The following is an 18,923-nucleotide window of genomic DNA, read 5'->3' on the forward strand; positions in this document are numbered from 1 at the left end:
CAGAAACCATGTGTCTCGCTCCCCCAACTACTCGCAGAAGGGTTACCTAGGTACCTCGTACCTATGATCAATGAACCAGGCTGGGCTCAGCCCCCGTTGCCAAGATCACATGTCTCTCGCCCGAGAAGCTCGCAGAGGGTTCACTACCATTACCTAGGTACCTATGATCGAGCTCGCTTCATTCCAAATCGCCGAGATGAGGCATGCGTCTCTTCGCCGACTACTCGTAAAAGGGGTTTTACCGATACGCCCGAGCACGATACATATGATCAAGAGAGGGGGGGCGGGCTCAAGCAGATTGCCGAGCAGCCCCTGCTCTCTGTTCGCCGCTTCGGAGGCGCCCCCCTTTACGAGCGGCGAGATCCTCTGCGCCACGCTACAGTCCTCAAGCTGATGATCCTGACGCAGGGCGCAGGGCGCAGGGCGCAGGACGCAGGACCGCAGTAGTCAGGGCGATCATCTTACCAACCCACTCACCTCACCTCACCTCACCCTACCGCCTACCTTCTAGGGCGGACACGGTGAGATGGATGGGGCGGCAATACCGCCGGCTCTTCACGACCTCTCCGGCAATCCGCCACGGGATCTGGAGACACACAAAAACCTACACCTGTGCACGCAGAGGACGGACTTGGGGAGAAATGGGGAACGGGGAAAAAGGGACTGGCTTGGGCGTGTTGGGTTCTAAGGGGGTATGCTTTCTTTCTCCGGAGATTTCGGACCTGTTGCAAGCCGGGTTGCTTGAGAGTCTCCGCCATCGTGATCGTTGGTGCTCGTGGTGTTGGCGGTGGTGGTGGTAACGACTGGACATACGAGGAGGATAACCCTCTCACTCACTGGTTGAGTGGTAGGTTCTTGTTCGTAGAGTACAAGCCTTCGAGACGTGGTTTCGTTCAAAACGGCTTTGGCCGAGACTACAATACCTACATAGGCCATTCCACGCAATTGACTCCATATCATGCTCGCGTGCGTGTATCGAAGAATCCCATGGATCGAGAAATTTCAAATTACCCTTTCACGCCCACCGATGGTACCCCTTTTCCTCCCAATCCTCTCCATCCACGTCCCCGTAGTTACATGCAAAAGGGTTGTTACTGCACCCCCTTTTCCCCCCTGCTGTCTTTCGGTACCATCCGTTCCGTACCGCGGATGTGTTGGCGCAGAGCTCGCGAGTTAGTCCGTTTGGCACATGCCTTCCGCTCGAGAAACCGGGCCGGAGATCCACCAGGCCACACGGTTCAAGAGCCGGGGAAAGATGCTGAAGACGAAAGCCTCCCTTCTCTCCATTTTGACCAGGGCCACCCTCTCATCCACCTCATTTACCATCTTTTTCATCGGACACCGAGCCTAACTTGAACAACTCCTCCAACGCCTGATCGTCAAGCATGCCCTGGACCCACACGAACGAATTCATCAACTCCTTCAACAGCTTCACGGATCCAATGCTGAGGACTCGCATCAACGCCACCGCCTGGGTCCAGAACCATCGGTGCTCTTCTTTTTGATCGGTGTTGCGCGCCCCAAAGAGCCCGGTGATGAGGATCCAAAGGAGCATGCGGTCGGATCTACCCGTCCAGGTCACGTGGGTTCCGCTGGTGGATTGTGGGGCGGAGTCCACGCCCGAGGCCACTTCCTTCGAGGGCTGGAGCATTTCGTACTGGAGCTGGTGTTTTAGACGTTGCGTGATCAATGCTGGGCCTATCGGCGGTCTTTTCTCGGAAGCCGAGGAAGAATAGATGGATTCGTCGGTGCAATGGAACTTTGTCAGGGTAGACTGGGAGATATGTTGGAGCAGCAAGACCAAAGCTAGTCGACAGCAAAGCTCGCCGCCATAGCTGGGGATCTCCAACAGGCGGAGTACCAGGAATTTGCTCTTGCTGAGAACCCAATCCGTCTCAGGCCCGATAAAGTCGGGGTTCTGATGGAAATGATCAAAGAACCAAACAAGAGAGGGAAGTTCCTGCACCACATTTTTCAAATCAGGGCTATATGTCGTTTGTTCCAGTGCTGCGGGAAAGGCTGAACAGTGGTGAGGCGAATAGATTCGGCGGGGGTGCCAGCCCAAGGATTGATAGATCTTTCCACTTCCCGTGGAAGGACAAAGGAGCTCCGGTGTCACCATCGATCCCTCCACATTCGTGGCGTCAGATTCCAGGAAGATTGCATTGTAACTGAGCATATCATAGATGTACCGATCAAGCGTGGACTGCCCAGGAGTCAACGTCTTCCAGAAATGTTTAAGGATGTTGAAGTGGGTCTTCGACTCTCCATAATTCTCCATATACCACCCGCATACGCTTAGGTAATAGATGTCAAGGATGATCTGACGGTCTTCGGCCGCCGACTGACTGTCAAGCAGCAATCGCAGGCATTGAAGGGCTTTGTGTAGGTACAATTCGGGTCCGCTGCCCGCGCGGAAGGATATGCCCGAGACTCTTCTCATTCGGCTGGCCGTGGCTGCGAGGAGGGCGTACATGTGCACACTCTTCCTCATGCAGCCTTGGATGATGGCATCAATGCTGGAGAAGTGGTGGGCAAATACGGCGTCTGGAGGTCTCTGGCCATCGTCGCCTCGAGGTGTAGAGAGAAGAGCAAAACTGAGGAAGTATTGGAGGATGGGTAGTATGTCGCTGTCTATCGTGCTAGCTGTGCAATCAAAGGGATCAACGACAGGTTTCTGCCCAGGACCAGGGGAAGGGCCCAGCAGTAGTTGAATCGCGTCGTTGTCAAGATACTCGTCCTCACTTGAATCTTGTCGCCGTCGAGACTCGGGTTCCGGACTTGTCGAGGTATCCTTGTCAGACGCCACACTGCGGCTTTCAGAAGTTGCTCGCCTCAATTTCTTGACCCTTTTTGTTGTGATGTGACTTGTTTGCTTTGCATTTGCTGAGCGTCTCCCCTTAGATGGTTTATTTGGGTCATCCAACAGTCGAGAAACTCGGCACCTCGTCAAGCATTTCTCAAAGAGCAAGGTGTCTGTCTGGCGCTGAGTGCTGCTACCGTCGATAGCCTTGGAAGAGGCTGCCTCCTGAGCCCACCGCTGGGCGTGGCTGTTGATGCTCGCAGCAGCACTTCGGGTAGTTGAGCGGGATAATGCGCCAGAGGTAGGGGTTTTGACAATGAATAGGAAGGGAGCTTTGTTGGATCCAGCGCCTTGAGCGCCGCCCTTGATGCTATTGAATGTAGCGAACTCGAATTGAGCCGAATTTTGGTCAAGAACGTCCATCATTGGTTGTGGAATTGTCATTCGAACACAGTTTGCGCAGCTGGCACTATAAAAGCTTGGGTTCTCTTGAGTGCCTTGGATGTCCCTGGGATTCTTAAATGGTGGCGCCAATCAGAGAACTTATGGTATTTTCTAAACGACCAACAGTTTGGGTAATGGAGGAAACATTCGATGATCTTCAACGCCTAATATGAAAGCCCGCAAGTGTCCTGACGAAGCCAAGGCTATCGTAATAACGGCCCAGATACGAGAGGGAGAGACGGCCTGCTTTCTGGCATAGCGTGATCGCCGAAGGGCAACCCTGCATTGGGCAGCGCCTCGCCTCGCTTAACGTGTGCCACCATCAGGGGCCCCAAAAATCCCCTTAGATAAGCACGCCTGTTTTTGCGGTCTTTGGTCGAAAAGAGTAGCCGCTAGACGGCTGACATGGTTGAGCAGACCACGAAGAACAAAAGACCCTGGAGCCAGGTCACGGCGAAGCATCCAGTAATGGATCTATCGATGCTCTATGGCGGTCAGAGGAAGGATGCTTGGCACCGGCTCGAGTACTACATGGTGCTGAGGATTGTCCTTGGTGTGCTATAGACTTTGTCCGCGTGGTGCTTGTATGCATCTGCCAGCTGAAGGATTACGACTTGATACAGGGCAATATACAAGTGGAGGTGGGAAGCGGACATGGAGATGACTTACTAACCTCAACAGGGGAGCGAAACAGACGTGATGACTGGTTGCAGCCATAGTTTTGTTCTCCACGGGACATAGCGTGTAACGTGGCCCTCAGACGGTGCCAAGGGCGTGAGATCCAGCCTCTGATTAGCTTCGTGGCAGGGCTGCAGGACGCGGGTTAGAGGTCTACAGAACGTGGTAAGAGAGAGATGAGGTCGGACATGGTTCGGCGCAGTTGCCCTTGCCGCCTCTACGGCTTTCAGAGGGCAACTATTGTAATCCAAACAAGGCTTAGTTTTCCCCGACTAGTAGTTCGCTAGTCCATATTTTGTCTAGCTCTGCCGAAGCTGCTATTCCGATTTGTGTCTGGAATCGCTCTGTCAGACGTATATAAATAAGTCCCACCAACCAGACAAGGCTTTATAGTAAATGTTTTAGGCAGGTAGTACCCAGCCAAGCCGGCGGATCGCCATCAACCGGTTTTATTGGGTCGGGCAACAAGAAATATCATGACAAAGACCTTAACCGTGCTTTTGCCGTGATGACCACATGCAGGGGAGAGGCAGCTTGTTGCAGGAAGGGCGTGGAGGATTCCCCACCTGACCGCAATCACGATACCCGGCTATCCACACCGGGGCATTCAACCTGGGCGTTACCAGGCCATCATCCTCGCGACTCGGTGTTTCAGTCTGTACCGAAACAGCGAAACACCAATGGCATCTTCATTATCTATGCACCCCACCCATAAACGATACTTGGGGCACACTTTAGTAATACAGACCCAAACTTACTCAAGCATCGCTATCCCTCCCCTGCCCTGTAGGGCTAAAATGCCCATGGGGAATTGTTATGCTCGTTCATGCTCGGCCGGAATCAATTCCTATTTGGAACGGCTCGTAAAATCCCTGTTTCTCGTAACCGAGTGACTTTTTGACTCTGTTAAGATGACTGTGACTATCGACGCAGCGTCCTCCGACCAAACAACATTTAGTCAATGTGGGGATATCCTAGATAGTGAGATGGCGGTGGCCATGAGAAGCAACGCTAACCTGGTGTCGTTCATCTCGGAGAGTGTGCTCTGCTCGTATTTTGGTGGCAGCAATCTCGATCAATCACGTTCATCATTCTGGACACTTGTCCTTCTGCCCGATTGTATTCCCCTAGGGAGCAAACCAGAACTTCGTTGCCCTAAACCAGGCTGTCCCCACAAATCTGTCTGACTTCTGGCATCACCTCTCGTAATGCCTGTGTCAAGGAGTATCGAACGATTCAAGAGTTCCTCTCTGGCTCACCAAAGGCCATCTGTGAATTGTGTCCTCGAAATCCCTGCGCTTACCGAGCACAAACACACGAGAAAGACTGCATTAGGACTCAGAAGTAGGGCCGCCCCGCCCAAACAGAGACTTTGAGTATGACGGAGCTGAAACGACAAAAAGCACTAATATCATCGCCCTTTTGGAATCTTGTAGCTGGGCTTCTGGTCGACAAATAACTCTGCTAGGACATAAGACTGCCAATCGATGTCGAGTCGGGGGTCAGCTCCTGTCGCGGTCGGGTCCTTTCATGATCAACATCCCAGGATAGTTGTGAACCGAACCTCGAGCCCCTGCCACCCAGCTTTCGGGCTGGAAGCCACCGCCAGGAGATGTTAAATGAAGAGAAGCAGCACGGCCCCAAGTGGAGCTGGTCCAGCTGGTGGATGATATGCACATGTGAAAAATCTCCACTGGTGAAAGGCCCAAGGAGGTGTCGCCGCGACAGATACGGATGGGGGTCCTCAGCTCTCCAATCACAGGCTATCGTCCGGAAAAAGGAGATATGCTTGACCCTCTCAGTAGTCTGCTGCGCCTCAAGCCAGCGAATCACCCACTTGATATGCACGGGCTGAAGTTTTCTTTTCGTTGGAAGACCGAGTGCTGATTCTTGTTCATAGACCTGCTTAGAATCTTTGTCTCTCGAGACTCATCTCCCATCTGACGGCGAGCTTTCCCTCCTCTTGGTGAATCCTGTGTTTGGAGAACGGGAAGCTTGTCACTTGAAGCATCGTGAGCACACTGCAGGCTTCCACCCCTGGCTGAGTGAGCAGAGGAAGGTGTCAGACAACTGTGAATCAGTCTGTATCGTGCTTGATTCCAGCAACTCACTCCCATGGAACCACATCACTGCGCTTCTGATTCCGCGACTGATCGTTGACAGTTTCCTGATCGAACTAGACCCTCCGTCGTCGACTGTGCCTGTTAACGGTTGAACTTCCCATCTCACATTTCTTTAGCATCTCTCATCCTCCTTGTGTAAGAGAACCGTTGCCAACCAACAGCGGCTACAACGCGCAATGGACCAGACTCAGCACAACTATCGGTTCACATGGTGCTTGAAGGCTCAGGCCATAAGAATCCTCATCAAGCCGACTAGGTCATCAGGATTCCGGTCGATGTTTGCATGTAATACAACCTTCAGCCATCAACGACGCTGAGATGAAAAAGAGGAGATCGTGGTCTGGAACGCATCCAATGCAGACACCTCTTGTTTCCTATGACCCTCAAAACCTAATCTTTCGGGCCAAAGGCAGAAAATGCGTCTCTCCTACTCAGCACATATCGAAGACACGACCTTTGTGAAGTGCTTCGGTCGAGTTTATCTTTCCGGCAGGGTTCAAAACCCCGCGACGATTCTCCTCAGCTGATCTGTCGAAATCCATATGCGAATTCTGTGCAGCGATTGGTGAAAACTACTTTGTCCTAAAGGGCAAGCGGAGAACACTCAGGCACACACAAGGGAAACGCATGATATGGTTTGATATCAGGTTTCAACAACAGTTTTTTTGGCCTCCTTGGAACCTCATCTGCTCGAGTTCAAGTATCCGAGTTGGTTGAGGAACCTGACAAATTGCTTGTAAGCCCAGAGCTTTATAGCACTAATCATGTCAAAATAAAGACGCCATGCAAACACACAGTGCTGACGGCTCAGTTGAATGCAAGCATCTAACTCAAATGTGAAGGCTCCTTGACGTACACCATAAGTAGCAGACCAGGTGCAGGCCCGACAAACTTGCTCGCTACGCCCCCCTAGCAGATTTGCTGGTGAGAAAATAAGGGTAAAATGTTGCCAGGCGTTGGAAGGACTTCATATGCCGAAGTTCGGATGAATTTAAGGAGCAAAGTATCAACCTCTTTCCGACAAGGTCAAATGGCAAGCTGAGCAAGCCTCTTTGGGACATGACCTGCTGTCCAGGCAATAAAATCAGTGCTCTTGTATGCGATAAGGCGTCCCCCGAGGTTTATATTTCAAGAGTAAGTAAGGTGTAGGTAGTCAGAGGCCTCCAAAATTGTCTCAAAATCGGTAACAGTTGCTGCTCAGCTCACATTATCCTTCAAACATATCACTGGCCTTCGCTCCATAAACGGATTTGCGTAGAAACATGTGTAGGTGCTCGGACAAGATGTAGTGGTTGAGGCGCATGAATGTTCGTGATCGGGTTGTTTCTTTTACAGCGCCTGAGTAGGATCACTGGCGGTACCGGAGGCGACAGTTGAGTATTCGCGGACTCTAAGCTGGCGAACGGTGTCGATGGTGCAGTGGGAACGCCGGACCATAGTTGAAACGAGGCTGTCCGCGCATGATTCTTGATCGTCGATCTCGTGGTTCTACACGAACGAGACGGCGACGAATCCGCCGTCAGCTTGCCACTCCTGCCCGGGGGCTCCCCACCGCGTGCAGCTGTCCACGCCTGCTCGCTCCTTTTCAAACTGCCTTGCACCAGAGTTTGAGTCTGACCAAATTTATCGACGGGCTTCTGGAACGCCGTGGACTGGTGAGGGCGGGCAGCAGCTGACCTCCGTTTGCTGGTTGGTTCAATACTGTCTTGTACGGTATTTGCGGAGCCGCCACTATCGCTAAAGGACCAGACGCTTGGCTGGCCGTGCGGCAACGGCAATGATTTCGAGCTTGAGCGATCTATGGACCTGAGCCAGCCAGATGATGCTCGTTCCCTGAGTGGATCCAGGGCCTTCCTTTTTGCTGGGACAAGGGATCCTGGAAGATTCCTGCTCGCTCCATCCCCGAATGTATGCAAACTGCCACTCGGGCTAATGTCAATTTCAAGGTCAGTCTCCGGAGCGTTGTTGTATAGTGATATATCGCGCAGTCTCTCGTCGAAGTGACCCTCCATTGGACTAAGTTGTGACAGAAAATCCGTCTCGGAGTGATCACGATATGGTAGGGTTGGTACGAAGATTGGAGTATTCACGGCAGTGGGAATGGAATTGGGCGAATCAATGACTCTAGGTGCTGAGCCTGATCGCTTCCGCTCAACCCAGGCGCCGGAAATGTCATGGCGAGAACATGATGGCTTGTTGATGGTTAAGTTTGCATCAGGCCAACTGTTGATAGATTTTGGTGGGACGGCGCCACCTTGGAAGTGAAACACATCCTGAGTCTGGTCAAAATTCCCCGGAAACACATATCTCATCCACGCTTCATTGTCCATATCAATATTTTGTCTCGTGTTGGATGTGACCGGCCTCTGCGAAGCACTTGTCTGGTCGACCTGTTCCCCCTTTCGAAGAGCGAGTGGACCTCCAGGACGGCAATCTGTAAGCCAAAGCGGGGCCTTTCCGACACCATCGGGATTCAAAAAGCAGCCTGTCTCGCTGGTAATGAGGTTGGGGACTTCTTCTGGTCGAGATTGTTGTTCTTTGGTAATGCATTTCGTGTACACGCCAGTGGCCCTAGTGACAGGATGATGGTGGCTGGGAAATTCATTCTCGTTTGAACTGAACACAGATGCAAACCCAGAGAGATCCGAATCACTTGCGAAACCAACATCTGAAGTGCTGATATTGTTTGGAAACCACAGCGAATCAATTGTATCGTTGTGTCCCATCTTGTCAGCAGCAGGAGAAGATTCTCTTGCCTGCTGACTTTCCCACTCGAGTTCCTTCACTGTCCGCTCTAGTTTCACTTGATCATCCAGCGTAAATTGTGGATGTGGTGCCACTTGGCCTCCGAGAGCCACATCATATTTGTACGTCACGTCCGAGGTGACAGGTATGCTTTCCTCAGCTAGAGAACGACTCGGCGTGAGTGTGTGATCAGGGTGCAGGGCTGGCTCGAGAAAGGATGATGGACTCAATTTTTGTCCTGGACGATCTTTTAGTATCCCCACAGCAATAACGCGGTGGATTATATCCGGCAAGACTGGTGTTGAGACCTGTGGCGAGATGTGTCCATAAGAGCCGTCAGAAATAGCAAGTGCTTCGTCCTGTTGACACAAGCCTTGCTTACGGTGGACGTCCACTTCGGTGCCCAGGGGATTTGGAGATGTCCTCGTCGACGACGCACTCGAAATTGAAACGCTCCTCTGGATCCCCGACAGAGCGAACACACGGACTTTGTCCCAGGACGTGAGGCCAAGGGCAACAGCTTCATTTAGGCCGATGAGATTGTGTTCGTTTGGTGAGTCGAGGGGAGCCGTTGCCCCCCTGCTTGGCCCGCAAGCACGGGCTTGGTTTTTGTCACTGCTCCCCTTCCGTGCCTCATCTCCTGTGTTGCCTGTTGCTTTTTTGCCCCACCGATTCTCGGGTGGCACCAGTTCGTCCATAGCTCTTTCTGCTGGGTGGATGGGCTCTTTGCAGACAACAATGCTGGGAGTGGTTTGGGTCTGGTGTATATTGGATCCTATCCTCAGGCTGATCTCTTCTGTACGCAAAGAAGGAACGTCGAGAGCCGGCCGTGTTGAGCCTAATTTCCTTTGGTCTGAATTCTTCTGGGACATCGGACGTGATTTTTTGAGCTGTGCAATCTTGCGTCGACGACCTAATCCTTTGATGTCATCTCGGGCATGTTGATCGAACTTCAGTGGCCGTACGGTGGCGAGTCCGACCCAGTCAGCTTTGTCTAGCAGAGCTTTGCGGGCGGTTTCAAGGCCGTTGGCACTTTCACTCTGCCTACGGACATTTGTTAGCACTGGGGGTCACGATGGGCTCGTTGTTGCTTGCCGGCCGTGCCACTCATCATCAGACGCCTGACCTGGCACTTGTCCCGTTAGGGATCGCAAAACGTTCGTTCCGGGAGGCTGACCATCAATTGACCTCTTTTCTTCGGTACTGAAGTTGAAGCCATGCGCTAGGTGATGTCTTGCGCTTGTCTTCCCAGAGGACTGCTCTGCCTTCGGAGGAAATTTGTGTTGGGAAGCCCCGTGTATAGAGAATGCAGGCGATGGAGGACAAGGACGGCGAGATTGAGGTTGAAGCCTGGCCCTTGCAAAATTCTGCCGTTGTTTCTTGACAAGCGCATTGGCGTTGGATTTAGAGTGACGCTGCAGGTTGCCACCAGTCCAATTCATCCCAGCTCGCTGAGATCAACGCAACAGAGAGACGTGCGCAGTACATCAGACCGAGGAAACGGATGGTAGCATCACCGTTGCACGAAGCTACGAGCAGTCATGAAGAGGGGCAGACTTTTGTTGACCAGCAGCACCAGCACGAGCACCAGCAGGTCTTGTTCGTGACACTACTCCTTAAACTTTCCGCCTTCTGCACTTTGCGCCATCGTGACTTCCATCTTGCTCCCGATCCCGTGGCAAGGCTCGACCAATTACGACCAGTTCGATATTGGATTCGTCTGAACGGGATGGTCATCACATCTTCCCGATCTTAAATTGACCCAGGACCTGTGGTAGGCAAACTGGACTCTCGGTGAATGTACTAGTAGCACAAGATCGTGCCAGTCAATTTGTTCTCTCAGTCATGACCGGAGCGAATGTCACAGGCTAGCAAACATGCCAAGTAAATCCCGTCGCCGCTTGCAAACACGTGAGCCCAACATTTTCTTCAATTCTTCCCACAGCTTGCTTTCCAAGAAAACCATGAGATACATTTTCCTCATGAGCATTGAATGTTGAACTCGAAAAACCTGTTAAAGAGTCAGGCTTCCCCTCTGACTTGTTGAGCCTCCTCGACTAAAAGTGCTCGACGCAAGTCTGTCGAGTCTATATGTTCGACCTTACTCGAGTATGGACGCCAGGTATGTGTTCAGTTCTCCTTTATCGGAATACGACTGGGACACTGCTCCAGTGTGATGAAAACCCACACCAAAAAGCATAGTTCAACTGAGACGTCAGGTCTTTGAACGAGAACAATTCCATCATTGAAATTTCTGAACTCAGCCGAGCAGCCTCCCTGCTGTTGTCACCCCCCCCCGCACTCTCCTGGCCCGGTTTTTGCTAATGATGTCGTCTACGCAGGTACGTTTCCGTGATCTTCGTACGGTGTTCTCCCGTGTTTCCGCATTTAGCTATGAGTATCGTGGTGGCCAGGTAGCGGCAAGTGTCCGATCGGCCGTGTCTTCTGGGATCGGAGCCGACACTGTGCAATCGTCTCGTGCTATGGCGATCATCGAGCTCTTAGACAGTCAGGCTCCCTGGATCCCGACAAGCCGTATCAGTCCACATCAATTTTATTTATGACGACCGGTTCATATTTACACTCCAAGCCTTGTCGAAGCGTGGGGTGCAGGTGCTTGAGCCAATGCAAAATCCCCTAGGTGGATGGGCGGTGAAGCTTCGACAGACAAGTCGCCATGTAGCAACCTCACGTGGACCAAGTTATGACTTGCTGGACCAAAGTGCCTCGAGAGTCGAGATGCCAGCGTCACAACTTCAAGGCGCGGTGGCCACTATCTTGTCCAATGGTCTCCGATACAGAAACTTGAAGTGGTTACACACAGTCCGTGCTTGGCTCCCTTTGCGTAACATGAGGCCCTTCTGGACTTTGTCTTGCCAGGCTCCAGCAATTGCAGTCGTGGCAGAAAACTGCGGGCAATGCACGGTACTCTCGCTTTTGCTCATACAATTGGCGACGTGTTGTTGCGTGCTGAAATGCAAAGACGGGCTTCCCTGCAATGCGAGTGCGAGTGCGAGTCACAAGAGCAGACCGTTGGTTCTGAGCGATGCCACGTCAGGTCTCCGTGCGCTGCACGCTGCATATACCCATGTTTCCGTCACACCAGTGAGGCCAGTTGCGAGTTGAGCCACGGCATAGCAGGAGGCAGCGCCGTGGGGACGCTGAGGGTCCATGTCAGAGACGCAGAGCCAGCAGGGCGGAGCCAAGTGATGGACGGCGAATGAAGATGCCCCTGGAGATCATGGCCCCATTCGTTGATTGGAGACCGGGAGCCAGTCATATCGCCCTTAATGGAGCCCCTCTCACCGGTAGCAACCGGTTCCACCAATGAGAACTCACTATACTCCACCCGGTGACGTTGACAGCGACGTGGAAGGTGGCATTGAGGGGGGAGATGGCTGCAGCCGATACGGCTAGCGCCGGTCCGTCCTGGCAAGTTCCAGGGAGGCGGGCTCGGCGGGTTGCAGGTGGCAGGTGGCCAGGTGGCCAGGTGGCCAGGTGGCCCGGTGGATGCAGCTTGCGGCAGGTGAAGCTGCTCCCACCTTTGCAGGGCAACGTGCTGGAGCGGGACGTGCAGCAGCTTTGCATCAAGCTACGAGACGACGCTGCAACTTGGTCCTATTGCTGGCTCGGTAAGATGAATTTCTCTGGCTCTGTGTGACCAACCGAACGTCTCAATGCAGGCGATGCATCCAATGCGAGGCGCCTTGACTCGGCCACCGCCCACTTTTTCCCACTTTCTCGCTCACTTCGCTCACCTCATTTCTCTTCCTCTCCTCCGCCTCTCCTTTATAACTCCCCTCGTGCCCTCCTGCTGAACTCTTCTTCTCTTCCTCCTTCCACCTTCCTACAAACCATTATTACGACTCGTGATCAAGAACACCATCGATAAGATACATCTAACATCATCTCACTTCACCTTGGACGACCTAACCACAACTCTAACTCCATTGGCCAACCTGGACTCTATTGCTTTTATCATCCACAGGACAATTTAAGCCGGACATCCCAAGGATCGTTTTCTTTGCTTTTTTCCCCTTCTGCATTGCCAGGACAAGATTTACCCAGGGATTCGAGTCTCGACAACTATCTAGCTTGACACAAGCCAGCTTCGCAGCGTGCTGTTGAGGTACTACAACATTTTCTTTCCTTTCCCTTCCTCGTCGACGCCAGTGCTTTTTTTCTTTTGCCTCTGCACCTGTTCTCCCGAGGAGTCTCGACACCGCCCGACCTGTTTCGGGGCTATCTGTACCCCAGTCCTTGTGGCTTCTAGCCCAAGGTTATCTGTGCTGCAAGGATACGTTGACTATGTCACGCTCCTGTGCACATGAATTGAAATGAAATGACACTGAAGACCCCGGAGCCACCCCCGAGTTTCCCATGGACACCCCCCTTGGATTTGAACCACTATGATCCCGGACAAATGTTTTTTCCCCTGGATATTCCCGCGGATTGGCCATTATTGAGGAGATATGATACCCTGGATTGCATCTTTTGCTACTTTGCCCTTGGACTTTCTTATGTGCGTTGACATACAACTTGCGACAACTGCGCGATCAACCTGATCGCTTAGGGCCAGACTCAGCATCCGACAATATCGCCATACCACAAGAGCCCTGGATACGAGCTGATGATGTCGCCATGATGAGGACTACGACGAATGTTTTTCATTTTACTTGAAACACCCTGTCATCAATCACACATTGAGAAGGGTCACCGAGGAAATCGGCACTAGGACTGGACTTTTTACTCGACTTGGCGACCTTCGTTGCAGTGCAACTGGATTTAGAATGCTTGAACGTTCAGATGAACCCCAGGCCCACGGACTTTGTCGCCCAGCTGTCTGCCGTCTCATGCTTTACTATTTTCGCCCACCGGACCAACATACCTGGTCAGAAAGTTCGCTTATCGCCAAACGTACGGACGTCGTCAACAATCTGCCTTGTCATCCCCGGACTGATACCACTGAGATCTAACCTCTGGGTCGGCCGGAAATTGCCGACGTTGCCGGCCATTGACCGACTCCCTTCCCGTCGGACATCCCCTCGTCGCCCATGTTTCCATTTGACAATGCTGCATTTTGGTGTTGCTTAGGTGTTTGTGTGTGTGATGGGTGCGAGTACTAATTTGTGTTCGCATCCGCAGGGAAAGAGTTTGCTCAACAATGACTTCAACAACATTAACCAGGAGAAATCCACTACTGGCCACTGTTACTCCAGGATCTCAAAGTCGGGTGCCGAGGACTATGCCCGTGACTTACCAGGACACTGTTCCGTTTAGTTCCGCCTCCATGGCTGGCGGAATCTCCAACGCACACTTTTCTTTGACTTCTACATCCTCTGGATCGCGCCGGTGTCACGGGAATGCACCGAGCGTCTTCCCCTCTGGACAATACCCTCACAGTGATGACTTCTTCTTGTCAGCGTCTTCCGCAATGACATATGCTTCCATGACCGTATCTGACGGTGCATTTGTTGTCCCCGTGATGTCCAGCTTGAGCGGCTTTGATGCCGACCCAACCTCTGAATTCCTGACAGAGGAGGCTTTCTCAGGCGACAACTCCGCAGACTTGACCCTCGTGCCCTCGTCGCAATATCCGGGACAAGACCAATCAGAGGACCTGATGATTTCCGGTTACATCCCCTTGGATACTTCGCCAATTTACCATCATGGAATGGTGAACCACTTCAGCTCGCAGACTTTCTCGGTGCAGAGACTGCCAACGCCCCCTCCAGAGGATTATGTCCGTGATTGCCTGTCAGCCCAGACCTTGCAGGAGAAGCTGTGCCCGGATACCCAGGATTCCGCTCTCTTTGGGACCAACCCCGTGTCGAAGGCTCTCCCAGACAGGTCAGATCCCTTTCCTCTCCTATGCGTCTTGCCCGTCACTGACCACAGTCAACGTCAACAGCCTCAAAGGACGCAGTGTATTTCGACCCAGGCCTATTCGCTCTGCATCAGAACGGAATGGCGTCATTGACCAAAGTGTTTCGTGTATCATCCCTACTGAGACCCGGAGCCCCAAAGAGGAACAATCGGACCGAGAAAAGGCCAGAAGTGGACCGCTGTACGACGCCAGGCCCGACAAGAGTGGAAATTATCATTGCCCCATGTTTGAGAAACTCAAGTGCAATCACCAACCCACCAAACAAAAGTGTATCTACAAGTAGGTCCAACATACTGCACACGGGCTGAAGTCCTTCTAATACTCTCCTCTCCCTCCAGCAAATATGTGGACTCCCATTTGAGGCCGTACCGCTGCCGTTTCACGGATCGCCCGGAATGCGAGGATCTCAGGTTTTCATCCAATGCATGCCTCCTTCGGCACGAAAGAGAGGCCCATGGAGAACACAACCACGGAGTGAACCCATACTTGTGCAAATTCCCGGACTGTGACCGCGCCCGAGAAGGCAATGGATTTCCTCGCCGATGGAACCAACGTGACCATATGAAACGAGTCCACCAATACGAAGAACCCGAGCCTCTTCCCAAGAAGAGCTCAGCCACTCAAAGTCAGAACAAGAGGAAGAAGCCGACATCTGTGCCCATGAGGAGGTCCAACTCCTCGACGTTGTCCAAGGCTCATGCGATGGCGAATGCTGCCATCCAAACTCAGACCTACAGCCAGACTATTACCCGGGCCCAGTACGTCGCTCCAGGCGCGTATACCATTCAGACCCAGGACTATGATGCAATGATGCCACAAACAGTGTCAATGGACGACGTCCAGTTCTCGTCCAGGCAGGCCATCTCCAGGACAAGCCGGGTGTCACCACCCTACTCCGGGGTCTATCCTTCATGAGTTTCTTTCCTTTGTTCGTCCTTAACTCAATGAAATGATTGAAGTGATATTATACCCTGTGCAACCTACCACCTCAACAATATTGGATCCTGGACACTTTCATCACTCTTCTTCTAAACTTGCATTATACCAGCCATGGAGCCAGCCCACCGTTGTATTGCAAAGCAGGCAATGCTAGAGGTGAAACAGAACAACAGTGCTGCCGCGTGGAGAACACTACCCCAACTCTTCCAGAATGCCGGGCCATGTGTTTCAAGTCTCTTCAGCCAGGTACCACCAACCCACAGGACAATTTCCCCCTGCAGAACGAAGTGAATCCTGGAGGTTGTTGTTGTATATCCCAGGACTGGCCGACATGACTACCAAAGGAGTTTTCCCCGGGACACATTTCCAGGACAGGCCAATATGCTTTTGTGACAAATCTTACGACATGTTCGAACGATCAACCGAGGGTGGTGGGCAGTTTATGCAATCATACAGCGTTTGTCTAGAGGCATTCAGCCAGGGAAATTGGATAGATAGAGACTTCTTGACATCAGTGTCAGTACTAATCGGTGTGAATGTACTGTACGCACAACAATGTAGCTACTTTCGGGGCTTCCCACGACGATTCGAGCAGAAGATCTCGTACTCGATGCTTTCCTACGCGAAACTTAACAGCCCGTTGTGCCCCTCAACAAGCCCCACCATAAAATCCTACCCAAAATTTTGCCTTGAGAATCTACTCCAACTTATTGTCGCATGAACTACGTGATGCCGGTGAGTGTACCCATTCTCGTACCTGGAATATCCTCTTTCACGGCGATTGACTCTCCCGTAGCTCATCATAATCACAGGCCTTCCCTGCTCAGGCAAATCGTATCGTGCCCAGCAAATCGCTTCGTCGCTGGCCAGCTTCGTCACACCCTCTTCCGCCGACGAACCATCAAAAACAACAAAAAGGACCGTCCAGATTGTCCCTTCACATCACGCATCATCCGACGACCACCGAGACCGACTCAGCGACTCGAAATCCCTAGAAGAAGGAACTACACTCCTCCGAGACCAGATCTACAATAGTGCCTCGCTCGAAAAGACCGCGAGGGCGGAAGAATTCTCCGCGATCAAGCGCGCCCTTTCAAAGGACAATGTCGTGATAGCCGATGGATTGAATTACATCAAAGGGTACAGATATCAGTTGTGGTGCGAGGCCAAAGCCGCGGGGACGAGATGTTGCGTGGTCCACGTGGCTGCGCAGGAGGATGAGTGCAAGAGGTGGAATCGGGAGAGGTTGAGAGCTTGGGGTCGGGCAGAGGTGGATGATGATGATGGGAACGTCGATGGGGATGGGAAAGAGAACGGAAATGAACAGCAAACGCAGCACAGCCAGGGAGAGAGTGTCCTGGGAGATCTGGTCCCGGAAAGCCACACTGCCATCTACGGCGATCGGATCGTGGGGAATGCGAGTAACAGCACCAACACCATCACCAAGTCACGCTCCTCCTCGATGGACAACGGGTTGGACAATGGCGACAACAGCAGAGGTAGTGCAGCAGTGCCTTGGGCTTCAGCTTCAGCAGACGAAACAATGACTCTCAAGTCGCTATACATCCACCACCCAGCGGATGCAGACCACCCTCCTCCCTCGTCAACAGACCCAAATCGACCTGCAGGACTAGATGATCTCCCACCGTCCCTGTCGACGACTTCTTCCTCGCCCGCTCCCTCGGTTCCAATACCACTACCACCACCACCGCCGCCGCCAACCTCCTCTCCGCCATACTCGCCCTCGACTCTCATCTCCCTCATGATGCGCTACGAACCCCCCTCTCCCTTCTCACGCTGGGACACACCCCTGTTCACCGTGCCTTCGTCCGACATTGCTCCTCCGATCCAGCAAATCTGGAACGCCATCTATCCCGCGCCGCCGAAACCGACCAGCAAGAAAGCGCTGAGTCAACTTTCTCCATCCCACCACCAAAGACCTCCCGATGCATCTGCGGCCGGCGGGGACGAGAATGCAAAGCTGCCTGCTGCGTCCTCCTCGACTCCGCGCGACAAGCAGGCCGAAGCGGTGAAACCCCACGCGGCGACGGTCCTCCCTCGCGCCACGGCCTCGGACGCCCTGCAGACCCTCGAGTCCGCCACCATGGACGTGGTGAGACACGTGCTCGCCCAATCCCGCCAACAGAACCTGTCCCAGGCAGACGGTGAGGGCGGCGACGTGCACCTCGCCATCCCCCTTGCAGCACCACCACCAACAACCAGCTCCAGCTCTACTACCAACCCAGCAGCCGAGCCCTTTTCCTCTTCTCCCGAGACGGTGGAAACGACCATCCACATCCCGCCGGGCGTCCGCCTCTCGCAGCCCATGCTCCAGCGTCTGAGGAGGAAATACACGCAGATCCAACGCGGAGGCATCGCGCACGGACAAGGATACGTCAGGGGACGGAGGCAGATCATTCAGGGGTTCATTGAGTTCCTGGAGGCCGAGTGGGCGGAAGAATGAACTGGACGCAAAAAGAGAGAAGCAAAGAAGGGAGAGAGAATCCGGAATAGTTAGTGGGTGGGCAAAGCCAATTTGGATCAAGATTGATCAAAGAGAAACAAAAGGAGACGTTGGTATAAAAGTGGACAGTCGATTCTCATTCTCATTCCCAACCCACTCCTAACCACCCGCCTCGTTCAGAATCATTCCTGATAGCGCAGAGTCGTCGCAGGCTCTGGCAGGAGGGTTGACTCTGAAAGGCACATCTCTACTTTCCAAGACCGTGAACTCCCTCACCCAGGTTATATCCGCAGCCTGTCCACCCACTCAAGCCCATAGATCTTAAAAACGTTCCGATGATACCCAAAAAGAAAGTAGAAAATCCAAAACCTGGCTATTCATGGATGCATCTTCAACTCCAAATCACCACATCAAATGCATTTCTTCACTTCGCTCATCTAACAAAAAAGCAGAAAAAGAAATGAAAACCCGAAATCTTTTCGCAAGCTAAGAGAGAGCACTGAGCCACAAGTATCTCCTCTATGCCTTTTTTCGAGCCCGGTACAAAGGTGGGTCCCTCGATATGACTGTCAAGAAGCATACACGATGCCATCCCCACATGCCACAAAGGGACAGTGGATTATCCATTAGGCCCTCGATGGGCGTCTGCGATTCCGCCGAGAATTTTGCGAGAATTTAGCCTCAAACGTTCTGGGGGTATCAGCCCATGACAACAATGACGACTCCAGAGAAGAGAAGTTCAAAAAGACCCCGATCGTGCAGATAAGAGTAAGTCGCGAGTGTTAAGAAGCAAACAAAGTCGATAGGTGGCTTGCAAGATGGCAATGTCGTAAATGTGGA

The 18,923-nt window shown here is 52.6% G+C and overlaps 4 protein-coding genes across 4 annotated transcripts; 2 read left to right on the forward strand and 2 right to left on the reverse strand.

Annotated features, from left to right (window-relative positions):
• Window positions 1–1,315: 1,315 nt before the first annotated feature.
• Window positions 1,316–3,226, reverse strand: Z520_06744 (uncharacterized protein; the record flags this gene model as incomplete). The annotated part of the gene is made up of 1 exon (XM_016777244.1): window positions 1,316–3,226. One exon carries the CDS (start codon window positions 3,224–3,226, stop codon window positions 1,316–1,318), a length of 1,911 nt encoding a protein of 636 aa, XP_016631415.1.
• A 4,045-nt stretch (window positions 3,227–7,271) lies between these two features.
• Z520_06745 (uncharacterized protein) lies at window positions 7,272–10,235 on the reverse strand (the record flags this gene model as incomplete). The annotated part of the gene is made up of 2 exons (XM_016777245.1): window positions 7,272–9,837; window positions 9,901–10,235. 2 exons carry the CDS (start codon window positions 10,233–10,235, stop codon window positions 7,272–7,274), a joined length of 2,901 nt encoding a protein of 966 aa, XP_016631416.1.
• A 3,803-nt stretch (window positions 10,236–14,038) lies between these two features.
• Z520_06746 (uncharacterized protein) lies at window positions 14,039–15,595 on the forward strand (the record flags this gene model as incomplete). The annotated part of the gene is made up of 3 exons (XM_016777246.1): window positions 14,039–14,643; window positions 14,705–14,959; window positions 15,019–15,595. The coding sequence occupies 3 exons, from the start codon at window positions 14,039–14,041 to the stop codon at window positions 15,593–15,595; spliced, it is 1,437 nt and encodes a 478-aa protein (XP_016631417.1).
• A 741-nt stretch (window positions 15,596–16,336) lies between these two features.
• On the forward strand, window positions 16,337–18,083 carry Z520_06747 (uncharacterized protein; the record flags this gene model as incomplete). Its single annotated transcript, XM_016777247.1, has 2 exons — window positions 16,337–16,354; window positions 16,416–18,083. 2 exons carry the CDS (start codon window positions 16,337–16,339, stop codon window positions 18,081–18,083), a joined length of 1,686 nt encoding a protein of 561 aa, XP_016631418.1.
• Between the last annotated feature and the right edge of the window lie 840 nt (window positions 18,084–18,923).

The sequence above is a fragment of the Fonsecaea multimorphosa genome (assembly GCF_000836435.1).
Source record: "Fonsecaea multimorphosa CBS 102226 unplaced genomic scaffold supercont1.13, whole genome shotgun sequence".
NCBI lineage: Eukaryota > Fungi > Ascomycota > Eurotiomycetes > Chaetothyriales > Herpotrichiellaceae > Fonsecaea > Fonsecaea multimorphosa.